The sequence below is a fragment of the Harpia harpyja genome, chromosome 13, assembly GCF_026419915.1.
Source record: "Harpia harpyja isolate bHarHar1 chromosome 13, bHarHar1 primary haplotype, whole genome shotgun sequence".
Classification (NCBI taxonomy): Eukaryota; Metazoa; Chordata; class Aves; order Accipitriformes; family Accipitridae; genus Harpia; species Harpia harpyja.
Genome location: NC_068952.1, coordinates 44,581,555 through 44,597,903, shown reverse-complemented (window position 1 = coordinate 44,597,903; position 16,349 = coordinate 44,581,555). Strand labels below are relative to the sequence as shown.

Genomic DNA, 16,349 nt, shown 5'->3' with positions numbered 1-16,349 from the left:
GCTCCCTTCAGGAAGGTGAGGGGTTGTTGCTGTAGGAGAAATTTCCTATATAAGGTTCAGGAGACAAAGCTTTGTCTCTCCAGGAGCCCTTCGTCTAGGGTCTGCTCAGCTTTCAGCATGTTGTCTTCACCTGTTAAAAGATGGAAAGGCTATGGCTTTCCTTAAACATCTCCAACCTGAAGCACTGTCTATCATAGCTTTCCTGTCTTCACATCAAAAGAGGGACAGTAATGGACAAGCCCACAGTTCCTATCAGTGTAGTAAGTGACAAAGCACATTGCTTTGCTTTTCACTGGTATTTCCTGTTTGTCCCGTCGATGATTTTAAACCCCCTTGTTATAAAGCCCTCCAAAACCTCAGACTTTACTCAGTTGCATACCTGTTCTGTATTCCCACTCCATCCCACTCCATCTACAAAAGACATAATAAAAATTAAAGGTCACAGAAAGACAGGGCAGTGTGCATTAAGTAAATAAATTGAGCTTAAGCAGCCAGTCTGTTAGGAAGGATGTATTTATTCTAGGTCCCACAATGAGAACAGAGCTGAACCTCTAGGAAAATGGCAGCATTTGTGTTTTTGCCCTAAGGACCTAGCCTTTTAAATTTGCACCTCGAAGAGTAGAGGAGCCTGGTGCTGGAAGGAGAGATTTCAGCGTGTCATTTGATTAGCAGGTACGTGCCTTTAGCTTCAGAGAAAGAGCCTCGCCTCATTCACTGAGGTCCAAATCCTGGCACTAACGAAGCCATTAGCCAATCTCCTACAGATTTAAGTGGGGTCCAGAATTTGGGCCTTTGGGGATTATGCAGGTGTTTTCAGGAAGTTCATAAGGGAATGCTCATTTTTTTACCTGAGCACCAGCAGTTTGCAATCCGCAGCCCCTGAAAATGGGGTTATTCAACTGTTGCACAAGTGCTGTCGAGCTGTGTTGGAATGCGGTAGCTCAGTTAGACTACTGTCTCCATAGCAGCGGGTAGCTGAGGTTAGGGTGGAGGCTGAAAACCAGCGCTTCCTTTTCTAAAGCACTGATTTTCGTTTGCTTGTAAGAGGGTGAAGAATTCTTACATTCTGCATATTAATATCAGATTAATCACAAAGTTAACTGCAGATATTAGGACTCACTGCAGAGATGTAGGGGTACGTTTGACGCTTAGAGCAAGGATGTCTCCTGACCTCCAGTTCAGCACTGTATAAGATGAAACATCCATTTCCACAAGTCAGAGGTAGCCTTGGTGCAGAAACAGTGGTGCTTTGGGGAAGACCCCAGGAAGAGCCAGCCTGAAGCTTTTGTTCTATTATTTGGGCGAAGGCCTCTTAACACAAAGAGAGGAAGGAAGGTGACACACTCCCAGAAATAGGTAAGCAGTGTTTATTTGAGGTGGGAAGACTGAAATATTCCAATTCACGTAAGAAATGAAAGTGTTCTTAGCTCTTCATTACTTACCATAACCACTGGAAACACTGTTTTTACAGAGTCAGTATTACCAGGGGAATGTGCAGCATTCCACCTCTTAGCAATTCAGACAGGACTTTACAAAGCCCTGAGCATGGCATACCAGTACTGCTATGCAAGTCAAGGGCTCCCTGGATAGACCTGGGTTGATTACATAAACGTACATGTCACATAAGGCCAAGAAGGAACAGGGAAGCAGGACTGATTTGAGAAAATCCCTGTAACCTAAAGTGCCTTTAAAACAACACACTGCTTAGACATGGTGGTCTACACGCCTTAGAAAATAAGCTATAAGGGGAGACAGCAATGAGCAGCTGTATGAAAAAGCCAGGAGTCAAAGTCCCCATTTCAAGTGTGCTTCAATTACAAGATTTTTAATATGGGGATCCTTGCATGTTCTGCAGGCAGGCACATAAAAGGATATCCTGGATGCTATTACAATTTATAACAGTGACAACTGTAACGGTGTCTTGGGTGCTACTGCACTCAGTGCTTTCCACGCTGCTGTCCCACAGCATATGCTGTGTTGACACTGTCTCAGAAATACCCACACACTCTGCCTTTCTCTTACAGAGAAACTTAAGGCTGCACTTGGCCATGAGCCCAGTCTACTGTTTTCTTTATTAATTAAAGCTATAAACAGCAGGGAAGGCAAACAGTCCTGGGCCATTGGTTGGTTGACAGCTTCGTCGCCTGCCTGTGTTAATGAATGCCATCCAAAGGGGGACTGGAGTCAGCAAGCACCTCTATAGGGGGGTTGTGAAGATGGTTAGGCACTTGTGGGGTGACGCTTTTACCTTCAAAAGAGCCCTTTTCAGTCATACAAGTTGTCGCTTGCTCTTGATCCTAGGTGTGTTGTCTCATCTTCCACTGTTTAAACTGAACTGGGGAAAACAGGTCTGCTTTAACGTCCCCAGCAGAGCTTAAGGCGCAGGCTGTGGCAGAAGACACACAGGAGTCTTCATGTGATCTAGGCTTGCCTGGCCTTCATGAGCCATTCCCATTACTTGCTGGGAAGACATCACCTAGTGTGGATGCGTTGCAGTCAGAATTACAATGCTTGTCATGGTATAGCCTATTTACATTAAGGACAAGAGATGGGCTAGAGCACTATAATTGCATTCACATTACAGTTTGTACAAATATAATAATTGTGTCTTGAACAAACCCCCACTACCAAGACTAATTAATATAATTTAATCCCCAGGCCTTAGGGCATTTGCCAGCTCCATGGAGAGATACTCAGTCAGGGGAACTCCTAATGCCCTTGTGGAAGCTACATATCATTTGTGGTACAACCTAAACCTTCCTTCCCCAAAGCTGCAGGCTATGAACTGCTATACCATTGCTTCCAGCAGCCTTAAATGCATTATCAAACCTAAATTTCATTTAATGGGCTTAATGAATGTTTACTTCAATTAGCATACATATAGTTCTGAAGAGGAAATGAGTAGCTTTCATTTTTTTCTTCTTAATTAATATCTGCCTCTATCTAGCTTTATCTTACTTAGCTGCTGTGTAATTTGGCTATAATTACAGATGGATTGGAAACAGAGCTATGACTGCCCAGCTAAGGGGGACTTCTAAGGCACAGAGGTATTCGTTCTTTCATGGAAATATGATAGAAACTCACTGGCTGATGTAGTGCTTGGAGTGGGGAGAACACGTTAAGCATGTTAACATAATGTATCTAGTGCTAAAAAGCAACACGAGCGGGGCTGCTGCACAAGCAAAAACAAGCTAGGAGCAAAGGATGCTGATAGCACTGTGGATAAGCCTGCAAATAGGACCCAGTCCTACCATGCCTAAAGATAGTCGGGCAGCAACCAACTTCATCAACCACCCGGTGATGATGAGGCAAAGCAAGGCAGCAAGTGCACAGCCTACCCAGGAAACCAAGTTAGAAACACTAAGAAACACCACTACTCAAGTCCAGAGCTTACCCAGCAAAGTCAAAAGACAGAACTACAGCCAGGACTATCCTACAATTGCCTCAAAGAAAGGCTGAGTCTCCTGGGCCTGTGCTTAAATGGAAGTCACAGTTGATGAGCAAAGGGGGCTGGCTAGAGGCCCAGGTGAGACTTCGTGGGGCAAGGAAAGCCTGAGGGTACACTCAGGACCCCGGCACTTGAAACACAGCTGATAAATCCCTTCTCAGTGAGAACCCAATCTGCAAATTTCTCTTAATGTAACAATACCTGCTTTAAACAACAGCGTGTATTTGTAGTGCAAAGTCATGCTCCTTGAGAAACATGGCTCTTTTTGACTTGGTGGTCAATCCTACTGATGTATGCAGTTATCAATCCAGGCTATGCATAGTATTGCATCAAACATGCATGAGACTACAGATCTCAATCAGCTCAATTATTTCCATGTCTGCCTACTATATATATATATATAGGCCCTGAGTCCCATTACTATTGATGGAAGATGTTGGCTTCTAGCTGTAGAAAGGGTTGCTATTGCTGGAGCTAGTGAGTATGTCTTACAAGGGCAAACAGGAGCACATAAGAGGTGGAAACTTTCAGTTTTTAAACAGGTAAAATACAGATAGGAGTTCTGGAGTCTTTTTGCTCCCCCGCAGAACTCTGAACCTAGGCAAATTACTAGCTACATGATAGTATGCTTGAGAGTTGACCTTTTCTTGGGGGTGGTAAAGAAAAGTGATGGCTTTTCTGGTCATGCTAGTAGTGTTTGTGGGCCACTGCTATGCACTTAAAAGAAATCCTTGGATTCCAGAAAATCATGGGCAGAAATAGAGATGGATAGAATAGTAGCTCTAATACTCTTCAGCTGGTGAGAAGCTTGACAGAAATTTTTGCAGTAAATGCGTGTGGTTAAGGGAACACCCTTATCAAGATAAAAATAACTGGAGGAGAAGACTTAACTATTATGCACTGAATAGAGGAAAATATGACCATTACTTTGTCGCCCCTGGATAGTTACGTATAACCAAGCACAGAAAGCTGCGCAGGCTCTTTTCTACCTTATTGCCACTTCTGGAAATGTCCAGAAGAGGTCAGTGTGCCCTCGCTTTTAGGTTACTTGCCTGAAACCTTTCCAAACGTATGTTTTTATTTAGAAAATGCTGAGCTGTCTGGAAAGTTTGATCAAGAGGGATGCAGCTGTATTAATGTGCTTCTTCCTGGGGATTTGAATGCATTTTCTTACCAGTATAGGGGAACCAGGGATCCGGGAGACAATATGCAGGCAAACAGCTCTGCTGACCACATCATCATCGAATATTTTAAACCCAGCGTCATGGGATTTTAACAGCTAAAATTTGGTGTTTAGGCTTGACAGTATTAGTCAGACTGAAGTTTCTCTCCGCAGTGGGACAAATCTGTGAGCACCCTGGAGTTGCTCCAGGCTAACACAGGAGAAGTACTAGACAATGTCTCTGCTGGCAATCACTGATTAGCTTTTTCACTTAAAGCTTTCAGGCTCAGTTCTCTCTGATCCCTATGAAGGTCACTGGGATTGCAGCAGTGCAGCCGAGCCTCGTGCCTTCTGGAATAAAGAATATCATCAGCGTCTGCAACCAAGGATCGGCTTCTGCTGTGCTTTTGCTCCCCAAAATGGTCACTGACAGAGTTTCTGTGCCTGTGGCCAGAACATCAGGGCCCCATAGTTGTACGTGGGTGTGACACTCGTCTGCGTTATACCTCAGCACTCCCAGGTACATTTAAAAAAAATACTTCTCAGTGCCTAGTTAGGATGTTCAGCAGTGCATCTGCAAGCTTTCTGCACGGCAGTAAGCTTTATCCTCTTTAGTTGGAAATGAGTCATTTCCCTGTACTGTACAGAGATGCCCAATTTCCTTGGAAATTGTTCAGTTCTGCAGAGTCCCCAGAAATCACTGATTATTGGACTCTCTTTTTGCACTCAGTGTTTTACCTCAGTCTTAATAGAAGCCTGGGGATCCTTCACCCATTAGAGTAATTAAAAAATAAAAAATGGATAGAAGCAACTGAGACTTTACCCAGTTCATATTTAATCTGAAGGGCAAGTGAACCTTCTTTATTGACCACTGGCAATCCATCATATAGCCCCAAACCATAGCCAAGCAAGGTTTAATGAAGATTAAAGCCTATCAAATGAAAAGAGACTGCTTTCACACTTGTGTTAGCTGTCTGGCTGAAATGACTGCAGTTCCAGCTGTGTGGACTTAGGGTGTCTTGTACATGACACTTGGAAATGAGGTGCAGATAGGAGCCACTCTGCATCACCCTACAAATTATGGGTGAATGAGGGTGGTCAAGGAGGACTTTGAGGTCTGCAGGGTGGGCTTGTAGACCCTTATTACTTACAAGAACTTCTGAGAACAAGGATGATGAAAGAGGCATAGCATTAACTGTAATGCAGCAGAAAAGCAACTGTACAGGGATGCACTTTTAGATCAGTGTATCCTACATGGGAAATATTATCACCAGCAATTTTACTTGCCTATTCTGAGAGCCATATGCATCTTAAAAGTCTTCAGACACTGGGGGGGGGGAACAATTAGGTCTGTTTACAACATGCTGATCCAGTCTTGTTGGCATTGCTGGAAGCCCATGCCCGAAAGTGATGCAGGAAAAAGAAAAAGGTCCGTGCAAAGGGAAAGCATTTTTGCCATCCCACAGTAACCAGGGCCTGCCTAGCCTAACCACTTGGGACAGGAGCTTGTCAGCAGGATGGCTGTAGTTATTACCATAATACAGGAAATAATAGTCATCGGGAAAAAGCGAGCGTGCTCGGGTTTCCTCTTCTGCCCCAGTCAGAGGGGAGGAAGGAGAGCGCTGCTGTCATGGAGCCATTCCTCCGGCAGCCACACGCTCCTCGGGGTTTTGTATTCTGGGTCGCAGGCTGGGAAAACCAATTTTTGCCATTTTAATGTTTCCCTCTGCTGTTTGAAATCCCAGCTCTGGCCTTCCCTGTGAACGCATGTGGAAAGGAAAGGAGCCAGCTGCTGCGGATGCCGTAGGCTGGAAAAATCCCCCGATTTCTGAGAAAAAAGGCTGAAAAGAACCCAAAGTGCATCTAAAGGAAATTAACGAGATTCAACCTAAACTGAACTTCTCTGAAGCCTGACCTGAGGGCTTTGGGCTCTTCGGATGCGCCGCTGCTTACGAGCATCTCGCTGCAAGCCGCATGAGGTACTGTCGTGGGGAGAAGGAGAAAGATGTAATTTAATAGTAAATCTAAGGCGCAGGCTTTACAAAGCCAACTGCTAGGTTTGAAGCACTCAACGAGTTTTGAGGGCTGGGGATATCTCCAGTTTATTTTTAGTTTTGAGGCTCTCGAACCGGGCACTAGCAGGGCCTGCGTGAAGACAAGCCTCGTACTTCAGGTCAAGCCCAAGATGTCACAGCAGGCGGCTTTTATTATTACGACACAAAAATACCAACTTTAAGCGCACTATTTCGAAAATAAATGCAAATAGCCGTCACGAGGCGCCAGCGCGGGCCGCGGCTCCACGCTGACAGGATTTCTGCGCCCACCCCTCCCGGCGGGGGGAAGAAATGGCCCCCGGGCACCCTCCGCTCTCCCTCGACCCGCCGGGGACCCCATCCCCGCCGGCCGGGCTGAGGGCAAGCCTCCGCCTCGGGGTCCCCCTCCTCAGCCCCCTCACGGCCCCGCCAAAACGTCGCCCCCCCCGCCCGCGCCCCCTCCTCGCCTCCCCCCCTCCCGCCCTGGCGGAGCCGCGCTGCATGCCGGGAGTTGTAGTCCCCGCCGCGGCGGCGCGGCCCCCCCCCCCCCGCTACCGCTACCGCTCGGCGACTGGGAACTACCGCTCCCAGGGTGCCGCGCGGCGGGGCCGGCTGCCGCCATTCCGCCTACCCCCCGTCCCCCGTCCCGCAAAAGGGCATTCGCCCCTCCGCCGCGCTGTGGGGTGGGCGGTGACCGGCCGCGCTCCCGGGTTGTTCCGCCGGTGGGGACGGGGGACATCCCGGGGCGGCGGGGCCGAGCCGAGCCCCCCGTGCTGGCGGAGGCGCGGGGGCGGCGCTCCCGCCGGCAGCCGGGACTTCCTGTGACAGCCCATTTCCTGGTCGGATGGGGCCGGCGGGGGGCGGCGGCAGCGGCGGCGGGGGTCGGTCCCTGACGGGCTCGGTGGCCGCCGGGAGCTCCGCCAGGCAGCGATGCGGGCCCCGGGCCCTGCCGGCAGGCGGTCTCCGCCGTGACCCGCCGCGGGTCAGCCGGAGGGGCTGCGGCAGGCAGGCCGGCCGGCCCTGGGCGCCGCTGCGGGGGTGCATGGAGGCACCCCCCGCCCGCAGAGAGGTACCGGGCGGGGGGCCCTTGTCAGTCAGGGCTTCACCCTGAGGGGGCTGCGGTGGCCCAGGCCGAGCCGTGGGGGTAACCGCCTTTCCCCTCCCGTTATCCCCCTCCCCCCCTCCCCTGCGGTTTTGCAGGTGTGAATCCCCCGGAGGACAGCGCGCCTGCTCTGCTTGGCCCCCACGAGGCGAGCGGCCCCGGGTCCCCCCTCGCCGGCCTCGGCCGGGCTGCAGGAGGAACAAGGAGAGGGGCTTGGGACCTTAAAAATAGCGTCGCCCCCATAACCAGGCAGCTGCTGTCTCCTGAGAAATGAAGAAGTTTTTCGACTCGCGTCGGGAGCAGGGTGGCTCTGGCCCCGGATCGGGCACCAGCGGCGGTGGCGGCGGCAGCGGTGGCCCGGGCAGCGGGTACATCGGCAGGGTGTTCAGCATCGGCCGGTGCCAGGTGACGGTGGACGAGGTGCTGGCGGAAGGTAAGACCCCCGGTCCCTTTTGCGGAGCGCTCTGCCTTTGCTTCTTTTCCCTCCCTCTTTCCCTCCCAAAACTGGAAAGGGAGGCTTTGGCTTTTCCCCTGCCCTCCCCTTCTATCCCTAGCTCCCCCAATATTTCATTGTCCTTGACGGACTTGCAATCTGGTGGCATCTGCAAGCTGACATTTCTGGTCTTCCTGTGTGTAAAGCTAGTGTGGGTTTGCTGGATTTGGTTTGGGTTTGGTTTTTATTTTTTTTAAATGCTTCACAAATTGAGGGGATTTCAAAAGGTAATTGTTTCCCACCTTCCCTAAACTGGGAATTTAAAAAAAAAACAAACCAAAACCAAAACAAAACCAAAATTGTCAAATGTTTGGCTGCAGAACAAGGTGCTGTAAATAAAGGAGGCAGTGGCCTTCACTCTAACTTTCTTCAGCCGGTTGCCTCCTTTCCTACACTAAGCAGAGAGGAATAAAACACTGGAGTAAACTCCTTGTAGATATGTCATGCACATAGGTAGCCTGAGTAGAGCAAGCTGTGATCTGGGATGAGGGATTTCTGGCTTTGCAGGGGAAGCAGTAATCCCAATTGCATTTTTTCAAAATAAAACAGTTAAAAGAACTAAAAATGAACAGTAGGGATTATAAAACTCTTTATGTATACAGTCCTTGCAGTGCAGCAAGCTGCTGGTGGTATTTTTTTTAATTGTAACCAGTACTGCTGCTTTAACTATCATTTTACATTTCATGTGTTTGGGCTATAAGGAACCTTATGAATGGCTCTGGCTGGTAACCTTAGCCTCGACCTTCAGAGAGGTGTTAGCCTCCTTAGACCTGCTCCTGGTCCCTCTCCTTTGCAGCATCCTTTGCAATTTCAGTCAAAACAGTGTTTTGTTTTGATCTTGTAATTGCGAAGGAGAGGGTAGCTGCTGTATGAGAGCTGAGTGGGAGGACCTGTGTCGGCTTCTACAGAAAGAACCCTAAAATGGAAAAGGGACTCTGTACGCTTTGTGCGTTCAGGTTTGTAAAAAGTCACCACGGCGCACAAGAAAATAGATCTGTGACCATCTTTCAGACATGGTTTCTGATATGTTCTGCTGCATGCTGAGCTGAGAGGAGCACCGAAAACAGTCCTTTAGCTAGTCACTATAGTGATTTTTTTCCTGGCTTGAAATTTGCAATATAGGTTTGCCTTGGCTGATATTTCCAAGGCCCTTTTGGCCCTAGAAGCTTAGGAACTATATGAACTAAACGTGAGAAGCTGTCACAGTCTTTTTTTAATGCAGGTTGGCCTCGTCCTGGTAACATGGGAAAACAGAGGCTTTTTTTTGCTGATGAATAATCTCTTGGCAGGTTCTGCCCCGGTGCTGACAGCACCAGGAAGCGAGCCTGTGTGTCACTGGGCTCTCTCCTGCTCGGCAGGCCTAAGCTACAGCCACCAAAGGTGGGAGGTGGTAGCACAGATTGTGCAGGAGAAGTGCTTCCCCTCCGCACCTCGCTGTCCTGGAGGATCTGCTGCTTGTGGGGGCTTTTGCTGGTGACTCCTGTTTTCTTGGCTGGCCTCTGGGATGGAGCATTGCCTAGGGGTTGGCTACAACTCTTAGATCGGCACGCAAAGGCCAAGTGAGGTGCAGGAGGCCTGTAAAATGGGTGCTGTGTTCTCTTCCTGCCCACGCTATAAGGCAAAGGAAGTTCTTTTGGTGAAATGTGCTATGCAGGTGTTTTCCTCACAGTTACTCTCCCGGTGCGGGCAGTCCGAAATCCCTCTGCGTGGTGAGTGAAGTCTCCAAGGGGACAAGAGCAAGGTGGCTTGTAGTTTTGCAGGTTGTCGCCTTTTGATGGGAACAGAGGGGTGAAAATGCCATTTCCTTTATAGGAAGGGTAGGTCATCTGGGGTGTCAATGTGGGTCAGAAGCACTGCAGCTTTGCATACCTGTGGCCTTTTGGTGTAGCTGTGTGTACTCCCCAAGTGCTGGTAAACAGCATTTTTTCACTGATTCGGCTGGAAACCTGGGGAGCTCTCTGGCAACCTGGTCCTTGCACTACTGACATCTGAGTCCTCAGCTGGAAAACTTTTTTGTATCTGCAGTGAATTTTGGTGGTTCAGCAGTGTTGAAAAGGCAACTTGTGAAGTCTTGGCTATTTCTGCTAAAAGGAAAAGTCCCCTGGGAAGCGCTTTGGAGGAGGAGGAGGAGTATCCTGTCTGGGAAAGAAACATCTCTTGTCCGTGTTGCTTTAGAAGGGAGAGGAGAGGCCTGTGTTTTGGTGCAGCATGTGAAGCCTAGAAAAATAAAGGAGACGTAAGAGTGGTTTAAAAGAAAGAGTCTCTGAAATGATGATGGATGGTGTGGGGGATACTTGAGTTGCAAGCCTGAGGAACTGGTTGAAGTAGAAGTTTTTGAATTAAAGTATTGGGATTTACCTCTGTTTGTCAAAGCTGTGACTGGTCACTCTCAATTCTGCTGAGCAACCCTGCTGAAGATGACTGCTCCCTGGCCCAGGATGGGAGTCCTTAATGCAGGCGCTGTGAAGTGCGCCAGATGGCAGATGTCTCCACGTGCTCACAGTCTCTTGCGTAGATCCCCCAAAATATCTGCTGCGGTTAGGTACGCCCCCCACCCCCTTAAAAATAGTTGTGTCTGGATACTTGCTTTCCTGGGCAAGGAGGAACATGTCTTCCTTTTGGAAGGAAGTAGATAGGAATAATATAGAAGGAACTTGGATGGTTGTTTGTCCGTGGTGTTATAATACCAGTGAATCAGGTGGTGGTTTTTTGTTTTTTTTTTTTGTTTTTGTTTTTTTTTTTTTTTTTTTTACAAATAGTATATGCCAATAGGTGATCGATTCTTAGTTGGGTCTTTGTAGTCATCTTTCTCTAATCCATATAATAGCACGAATAATCTCTTGAAAAATTCTGCGCAAAGTTTGCGTGAGGATTAACTGCTGTGGGAGGTCAGCACTGCTGGCCTTGGAGTTCTGCAAGGCCAGGGTTAAAGTCGGTGGCGTCATTGTAGTGTTCCAGTATGGGCTGAGCGGGGGTCCTTACTGACTTTAAGGTGACTGGTGTTTCCCGGAGCTGAGGTGAATGCCCAGGAGGCATTTGAGTGTGTGGGTGAGTCAGGCTACTATCTTACTGTTTTGTTTATGGAAAGAAACCAAAACAGTGTGATCAAATTGGATGCTGCTTTTTGTTTCTGCCTGTGTGTAGGGAAAAAAAAACCCACCCCAAAACCTCATGCTGGAGCTATAAGGAGGATGGTGTCCCTCTGATGAGGACCAGAGCAGCAGAAACATTGAGAAGGGTGTTGCCAGAAAGCAGAAATTTGCTAAGGAGTTTGTGGGATGTGCCAGTGTGGCAAAGTACCACAAGCCACATGTGCTCCTCTGAGCTAAAACTGACAAGGTGGGGATTGCCCCAGTGTCCAGTTTTCAGGGGGCTATGTTTTGTGTTACTCTGTGTACTTGCAATATTGTAAGAGAGTGCTGAATCGATCCAAGGTATGTTGGCGTTGATGGGGTGCGTGTTTGAGCTAGGATTTTGCTTGTCTTGGTCTATTTCTAGCAAAAGATACAGGCTGTGTTTCTTCAGGTCTGTGAAAAGTCACTTTTTCCATTAGCAGTATTTTTCTGAAGGTGCTACTTGTAGTCTTTTCCCCTTAAAATGTGTAAGTTAGGGGATTCAGGTTTAATAATTGTCAGATGTTTCACTGAAATTTTTTTCAGATACATGCCTCTGTGTGTGCTGCTAGCTAATGTATATTTCAAACTATTTAATGGTAGACATTATAAACCAATGCAAAATCAGCTTAAATTGGCCAGCTATGTTTTTTACTCTGTTTTGAAAAGACAGATGTTGCGGGAAGGTTTCATCGTGATTTTCTTTAGCAGACCTGCAGGCGAACGCATGCATGAAGAACTTGGTAAGGCTGTGAATGCACAACCTGTGCCCGGTGGGGGAAGGTGGTCCCCTGAGCTGCCTAAATGTGTGGCTGGGCTAATTGCAGAGGACTTCTGCCGACCCCTGCCTGGCTTACCCTCAGCGCTTTCTTTCCCTAGAGTGTGCAGCACCATAACCTGAAGTCCCTAAACTTACACATGAGCTGCTTCTGAAATAACTTCACATTAAAACAAACCCCATCTGAGGTAAATTTTGCAGATTTATATGATCCTCAACCCAATTCCAGTGTGGCTGGGTTCAAGACACTACTTTGAAGTGTATTTTGTCAGTTATTGCCTTCTAGCTTCTGCCAAGTGCCAGCTGGTAATCAGCTGACCAGTGACATTTGGATTAGGAGTTAAACTATTTCTCCTCTTGGAATGGGACATGTGATTTCCCTGCCCCCCATTGCTTTTCCTGTGTACCTTGTGAGGCAGGGCATGTACAGTGTGCTCTGCACTGCTAGGTAGGATATTGGCTCCTCTCTGTTTTAGTAGTCTGGTTTTTTGAGTGTACAAGCCAGGCAAACTGGTGAAGAATCTCAAGTGAGTGTTATTTGGAAAATGTTGAGGTATCCCAAGTGCTTTGGTGCTTTTAGCAGCGCAAATTTTGCTGGGGCAGAGTGTGTGCCATGTCCCTAGATGTAATCAGGAAGGAAAAGAAGGTGTTAGTGGATTTAACTGTGTAAGAAGTTGTATAGCCCAGAGACTCTTGTCATCTAGCCTCACTTGTAAGCTTTACGCAACATGTCAGAGAATGAGTCTGGGATTGTACATGGGGGTGGCTAGTTTCTTACGTAACAGCTATATGACCTAAAAGCATATTTAATGGCAGTGTTAGTCCAGGTGCGGTCATGAAAGGAAAAGTTTTCTGCAGTCATCTTCCTAGGAAAGAGCCTTCTGTGTTAAAACAAAGTAGTTTCTAATTCAAGCAGTCCTGCAACAGGCTTACGAAGTTGTCAGTTACTTAGTATAAGAAAGCTTAGTTTTGGGATTCTGGCTGAGGAGAATACAGGGTTTAACTATCCAGCTCAGGTCTTGCAGAAGTGTTCTAGTAGTTATGTGTGAACAGGTAACTAACCTCTGGTTGCAACACTAGCAATGACGTTTTGGATCTAAGGGGAGCAGCCATAATGTTACTGTGTCATGGGCCTTCTCCCCTTTGTAAAGGAGCTTGTCAGCAGTTGAAGAGAGCAGGTGGTAAGTTATAAATGTGCTGAAGACAAGCTGGAATCCCCTTTGGGTTTAGCACTTGCTGTCTTCCAAGCTCGCCCACCTGCATCAATCATGGCTAATAAGGGGTCAGAACTGACTAGGTGCTGCAGACTTGCATTGAGACTGGAAGCTGCTTCCTTTGAAGGTGACTTTTTTCAGTGAAAATAGTGATTTGGGCAGACTGAGGCTGTGCCTGTTGGAACAGCACCTTGCCAGCTGCAGGACTTGCTGCTGCTTTTCTGGAAAGTCACAACCAATTTGCCTTCATTTGTACTAAGTAAGTGTTAACTAGTGTTTCACATGTGGAAGGAGACAGGAAGTCTCTGAGGAGAAACATGCCATAAGCAAACCCAGTTTACAGAGGAGTTCTCCCCTGATAACGAGAGGTAACTGAATAAATAAGTTTCCCAGGAAAGGATGCTTGCCTTCTTGGATGGGGGGGAAGTGCAGGATGTCCTTGTGGTGGTATTGTATTGGAAACATACCTCCTTAAATCAGATACCGGCTGCTGTACTTTTTTTGAATGTAGGAACAATACTGACAGTGATTTACAAGCACAAGGAAAAGATTTGGAAAGGCTTGAGTGAAACACAGTTGCCAGGTAATTCTCTCTCACTTGTGGCTTTTTATCATTATGGAAACTTTCCTCTTCTCCTTTTGTAGGAGGTCCGGGAATTGCCACTAAATGAAATGAAGGTTATTGTTAGCTGCCTACAGTATGATGCAGTAGAATGAAAGCAGAGGAGAGCTGCTGCAGCTCCTCTAATGTGAGGAGCTCCCACTACCCTGTTGCCAGAGTATCTGAGCCCTGGCACTGCCTACGAAAATGTCCTTCTGTTCCTTTTAGGGCTGCTGGGAAATAATATACTGAGATATGAAGGTGAAGCAATGCAGAGTATGTGCGGCCAAGTCAGGAATTGATCTCTGGCCTTCCAGATTGAGTGCTTTAATTGCAGTCTGTGTTTCTCTCAAATGCTGCCTCTGTGTGTTTTAAATGGGTGTGCTCTTGGCGCACTTGTGATTTGGGCATAAATTTACGCTTGCTCTGTGGCAGAACCCATGCTGACATCAGGACCCCGGGCCACGTGTCACAGGATTGGATTAAAGACTTTTTTGGAACAAGATACTCATAGCGTCTGGTTTGCTTCATGATTTCGCAGAAACAAATTACGTACCAGTGACGGGTGATCTCATAGATGAAAAATAAAAAAAGCCATCAGCAGCCGAGTTCCCCAAGCAGAGATGCATGTGTGCATGTACATCCACCCCGCAGTTGAGCTGGAAGTTGGCTGGTGCTGTGATGAGGACAGGTAGATCTGATCTTCATTCATTCACTGTTAGGAACATGCTGGTTTTACTTCGTATTTGGTGTTCGTAGGGCTGTAATAGGGAGGTGACCCCAAAATGTGCCTGTGTGAACTTAAAAAGCAGTCTGGCATGCTGTTCTCGAGGGTGTGATAGTAAAATACATGGTCTTCTGAAACTACGTAAATGCACAGCTGTTATTCAGATGGTATCTTAGCTTGTATCTCCTTTACTTCTGTAAGCTAAATGATGCTTGCAAGCTTGACATGCTTTTGGTGCACAACTCTAATGACAGCACTAAAATAAACTCGGAGCTTGTCTCTTGAAGTGCAGAATGCTTCGTGAGAAGCACGGTGTGGCCTGGTTCGTGTGGTCTTTCCCTGAACATCAGTTTCTGTTCAAAGCACCATAGCAAGCAAGAGGAACCCTTGGTTTCATGTGGTTTACCTGTTTTTGTGATGTTACTGCTGTCTTGGATTGTACATGGAAGCTATTCAGATGCTGCGGGAGTGAGTGTGATATAAAACACAGACTTTCAAAGTGTTTTAAAATACTTAAAATGAACACAATCAGGGCTGATGTGAGAGGAGCACAGAAGTGCAGTCCTATTGCTTTACATGCCTTGCCTGCACGACCTACCTGCTAAGTCAGTGATACTTTAGTTACCTGTCATGAGCCTCTGAAGGATTAATTGCTTCTGACTTGGGAAATGCTTCAGAAATAAAGACCTTCTCTCCAGCATTTAGCTGCTGCTTTGGAGGAGTGAGCTGGATCGATAGGAAATCCTTGCCTTATGACTGCAGTGCGTTCACATGAAGATATTTGTGGCTGCTGTTGATCCTTGGGCTCTGGTCTAATAACTCTCTTCAGGACCTTTGGCAAGAAGTGTATAATACCAGGGGCTATGCAAATGATTGGTGGCATGAAAGATACGGTGAAATTCTTAAAGAAAATAATCCTTTAAGTTGGGAGAAGGATCTGTGAAAGCACCTGTGTGCGTGCATATACTTGTGCGCTGACACACCTGCCTTTCTTTTTTTACCCAGATACTGTAGCACCTCTCGTTAGGCAGGCATACGTGTGGTGTGTATATGTATAACACGGAATAACCATCCCTCTGGGATTCAACACAAATAGGCAGGAGTACATTGGCTGGAGGGAAGAGGCAGTGCCATGTCTCTTTGGGGAGAGAGCTGGGGTAAGGACAGGAGATAAGCAGAGATAAATACGTTAGGATGGCTCAGTGGCTGGAATGGAAAGGTTTTCTCTTTGAAGGATCCCTGTTGCTTTGAGCAGAGTTCTGCAAATGTCCTGTTAGGCGACTTACAGAAGAGGTACCTGCTAAACTCATCCCAAGTCTCTCTGCCTTATTTCCCCCTTGCAGTGCAGGTATTGTCAGCAGGATGCTCGTGACCGTTTGGGAGCAGGTGATGGGGATGCTAGCTGATGTGCACTGAGTATTCCCTGGGAATTTCAGCAAGCGCTGCTTGCAATGTTGAGTGTGTTCTGACTTAAGCTCTTTGGTAGCTGCATATTCATTACAGTCCTTTCACAAGTCAGCAAACGTAAGATGACACAAGAAGCCAGCCCCAGCTGTCAACTGGTAAGATCCTGCTCGTTCTTATGTTTGTTTTTTTTTTTTAATTGATTATGTTTGTAAGGAAATAAATGCATCGCATAGCACTGATGTTTGGATTGTGGGGTGGCAAAGGGTGAAGG

The 16,349-nt window shown here is 47.3% G+C and overlaps 1 protein-coding gene across 10 annotated transcripts in view; it reads left to right on the top strand.

Annotated features, from left to right (window-relative positions):
- Positions 1 to 7,419: 7,419 nt before the first annotated feature.
- AAK1 (AP2 associated kinase 1) overlaps positions 7,420 to 16,349 on the top strand; it is an 87,123-nt gene continuing 78,193 nt past the window's right edge. For 3 of the 10 annotated variants that reach the window (XM_052806626.1, XM_052806627.1, XM_052806624.1), the window contains exons 1-2: positions 7,429 to 7,712; positions 7,844 to 8,178. In XM_052806626.1, coding sequence (XP_052662586.1) covers positions 8,016 to 8,178 — 163 coding nt within the window. In that variant the 5' untranslated portion in view covers positions 7,429 to 7,712; positions 7,844 to 8,015. Of the gene's footprint in view, positions 7,713 to 7,843; positions 8,179 to 16,349 lie in introns of all 10 variants that reach the window. The other 7 variants (XM_052806628.1, XM_052806625.1, XM_052806630.1 and 4 more) reach the window with 4 other exon arrangements.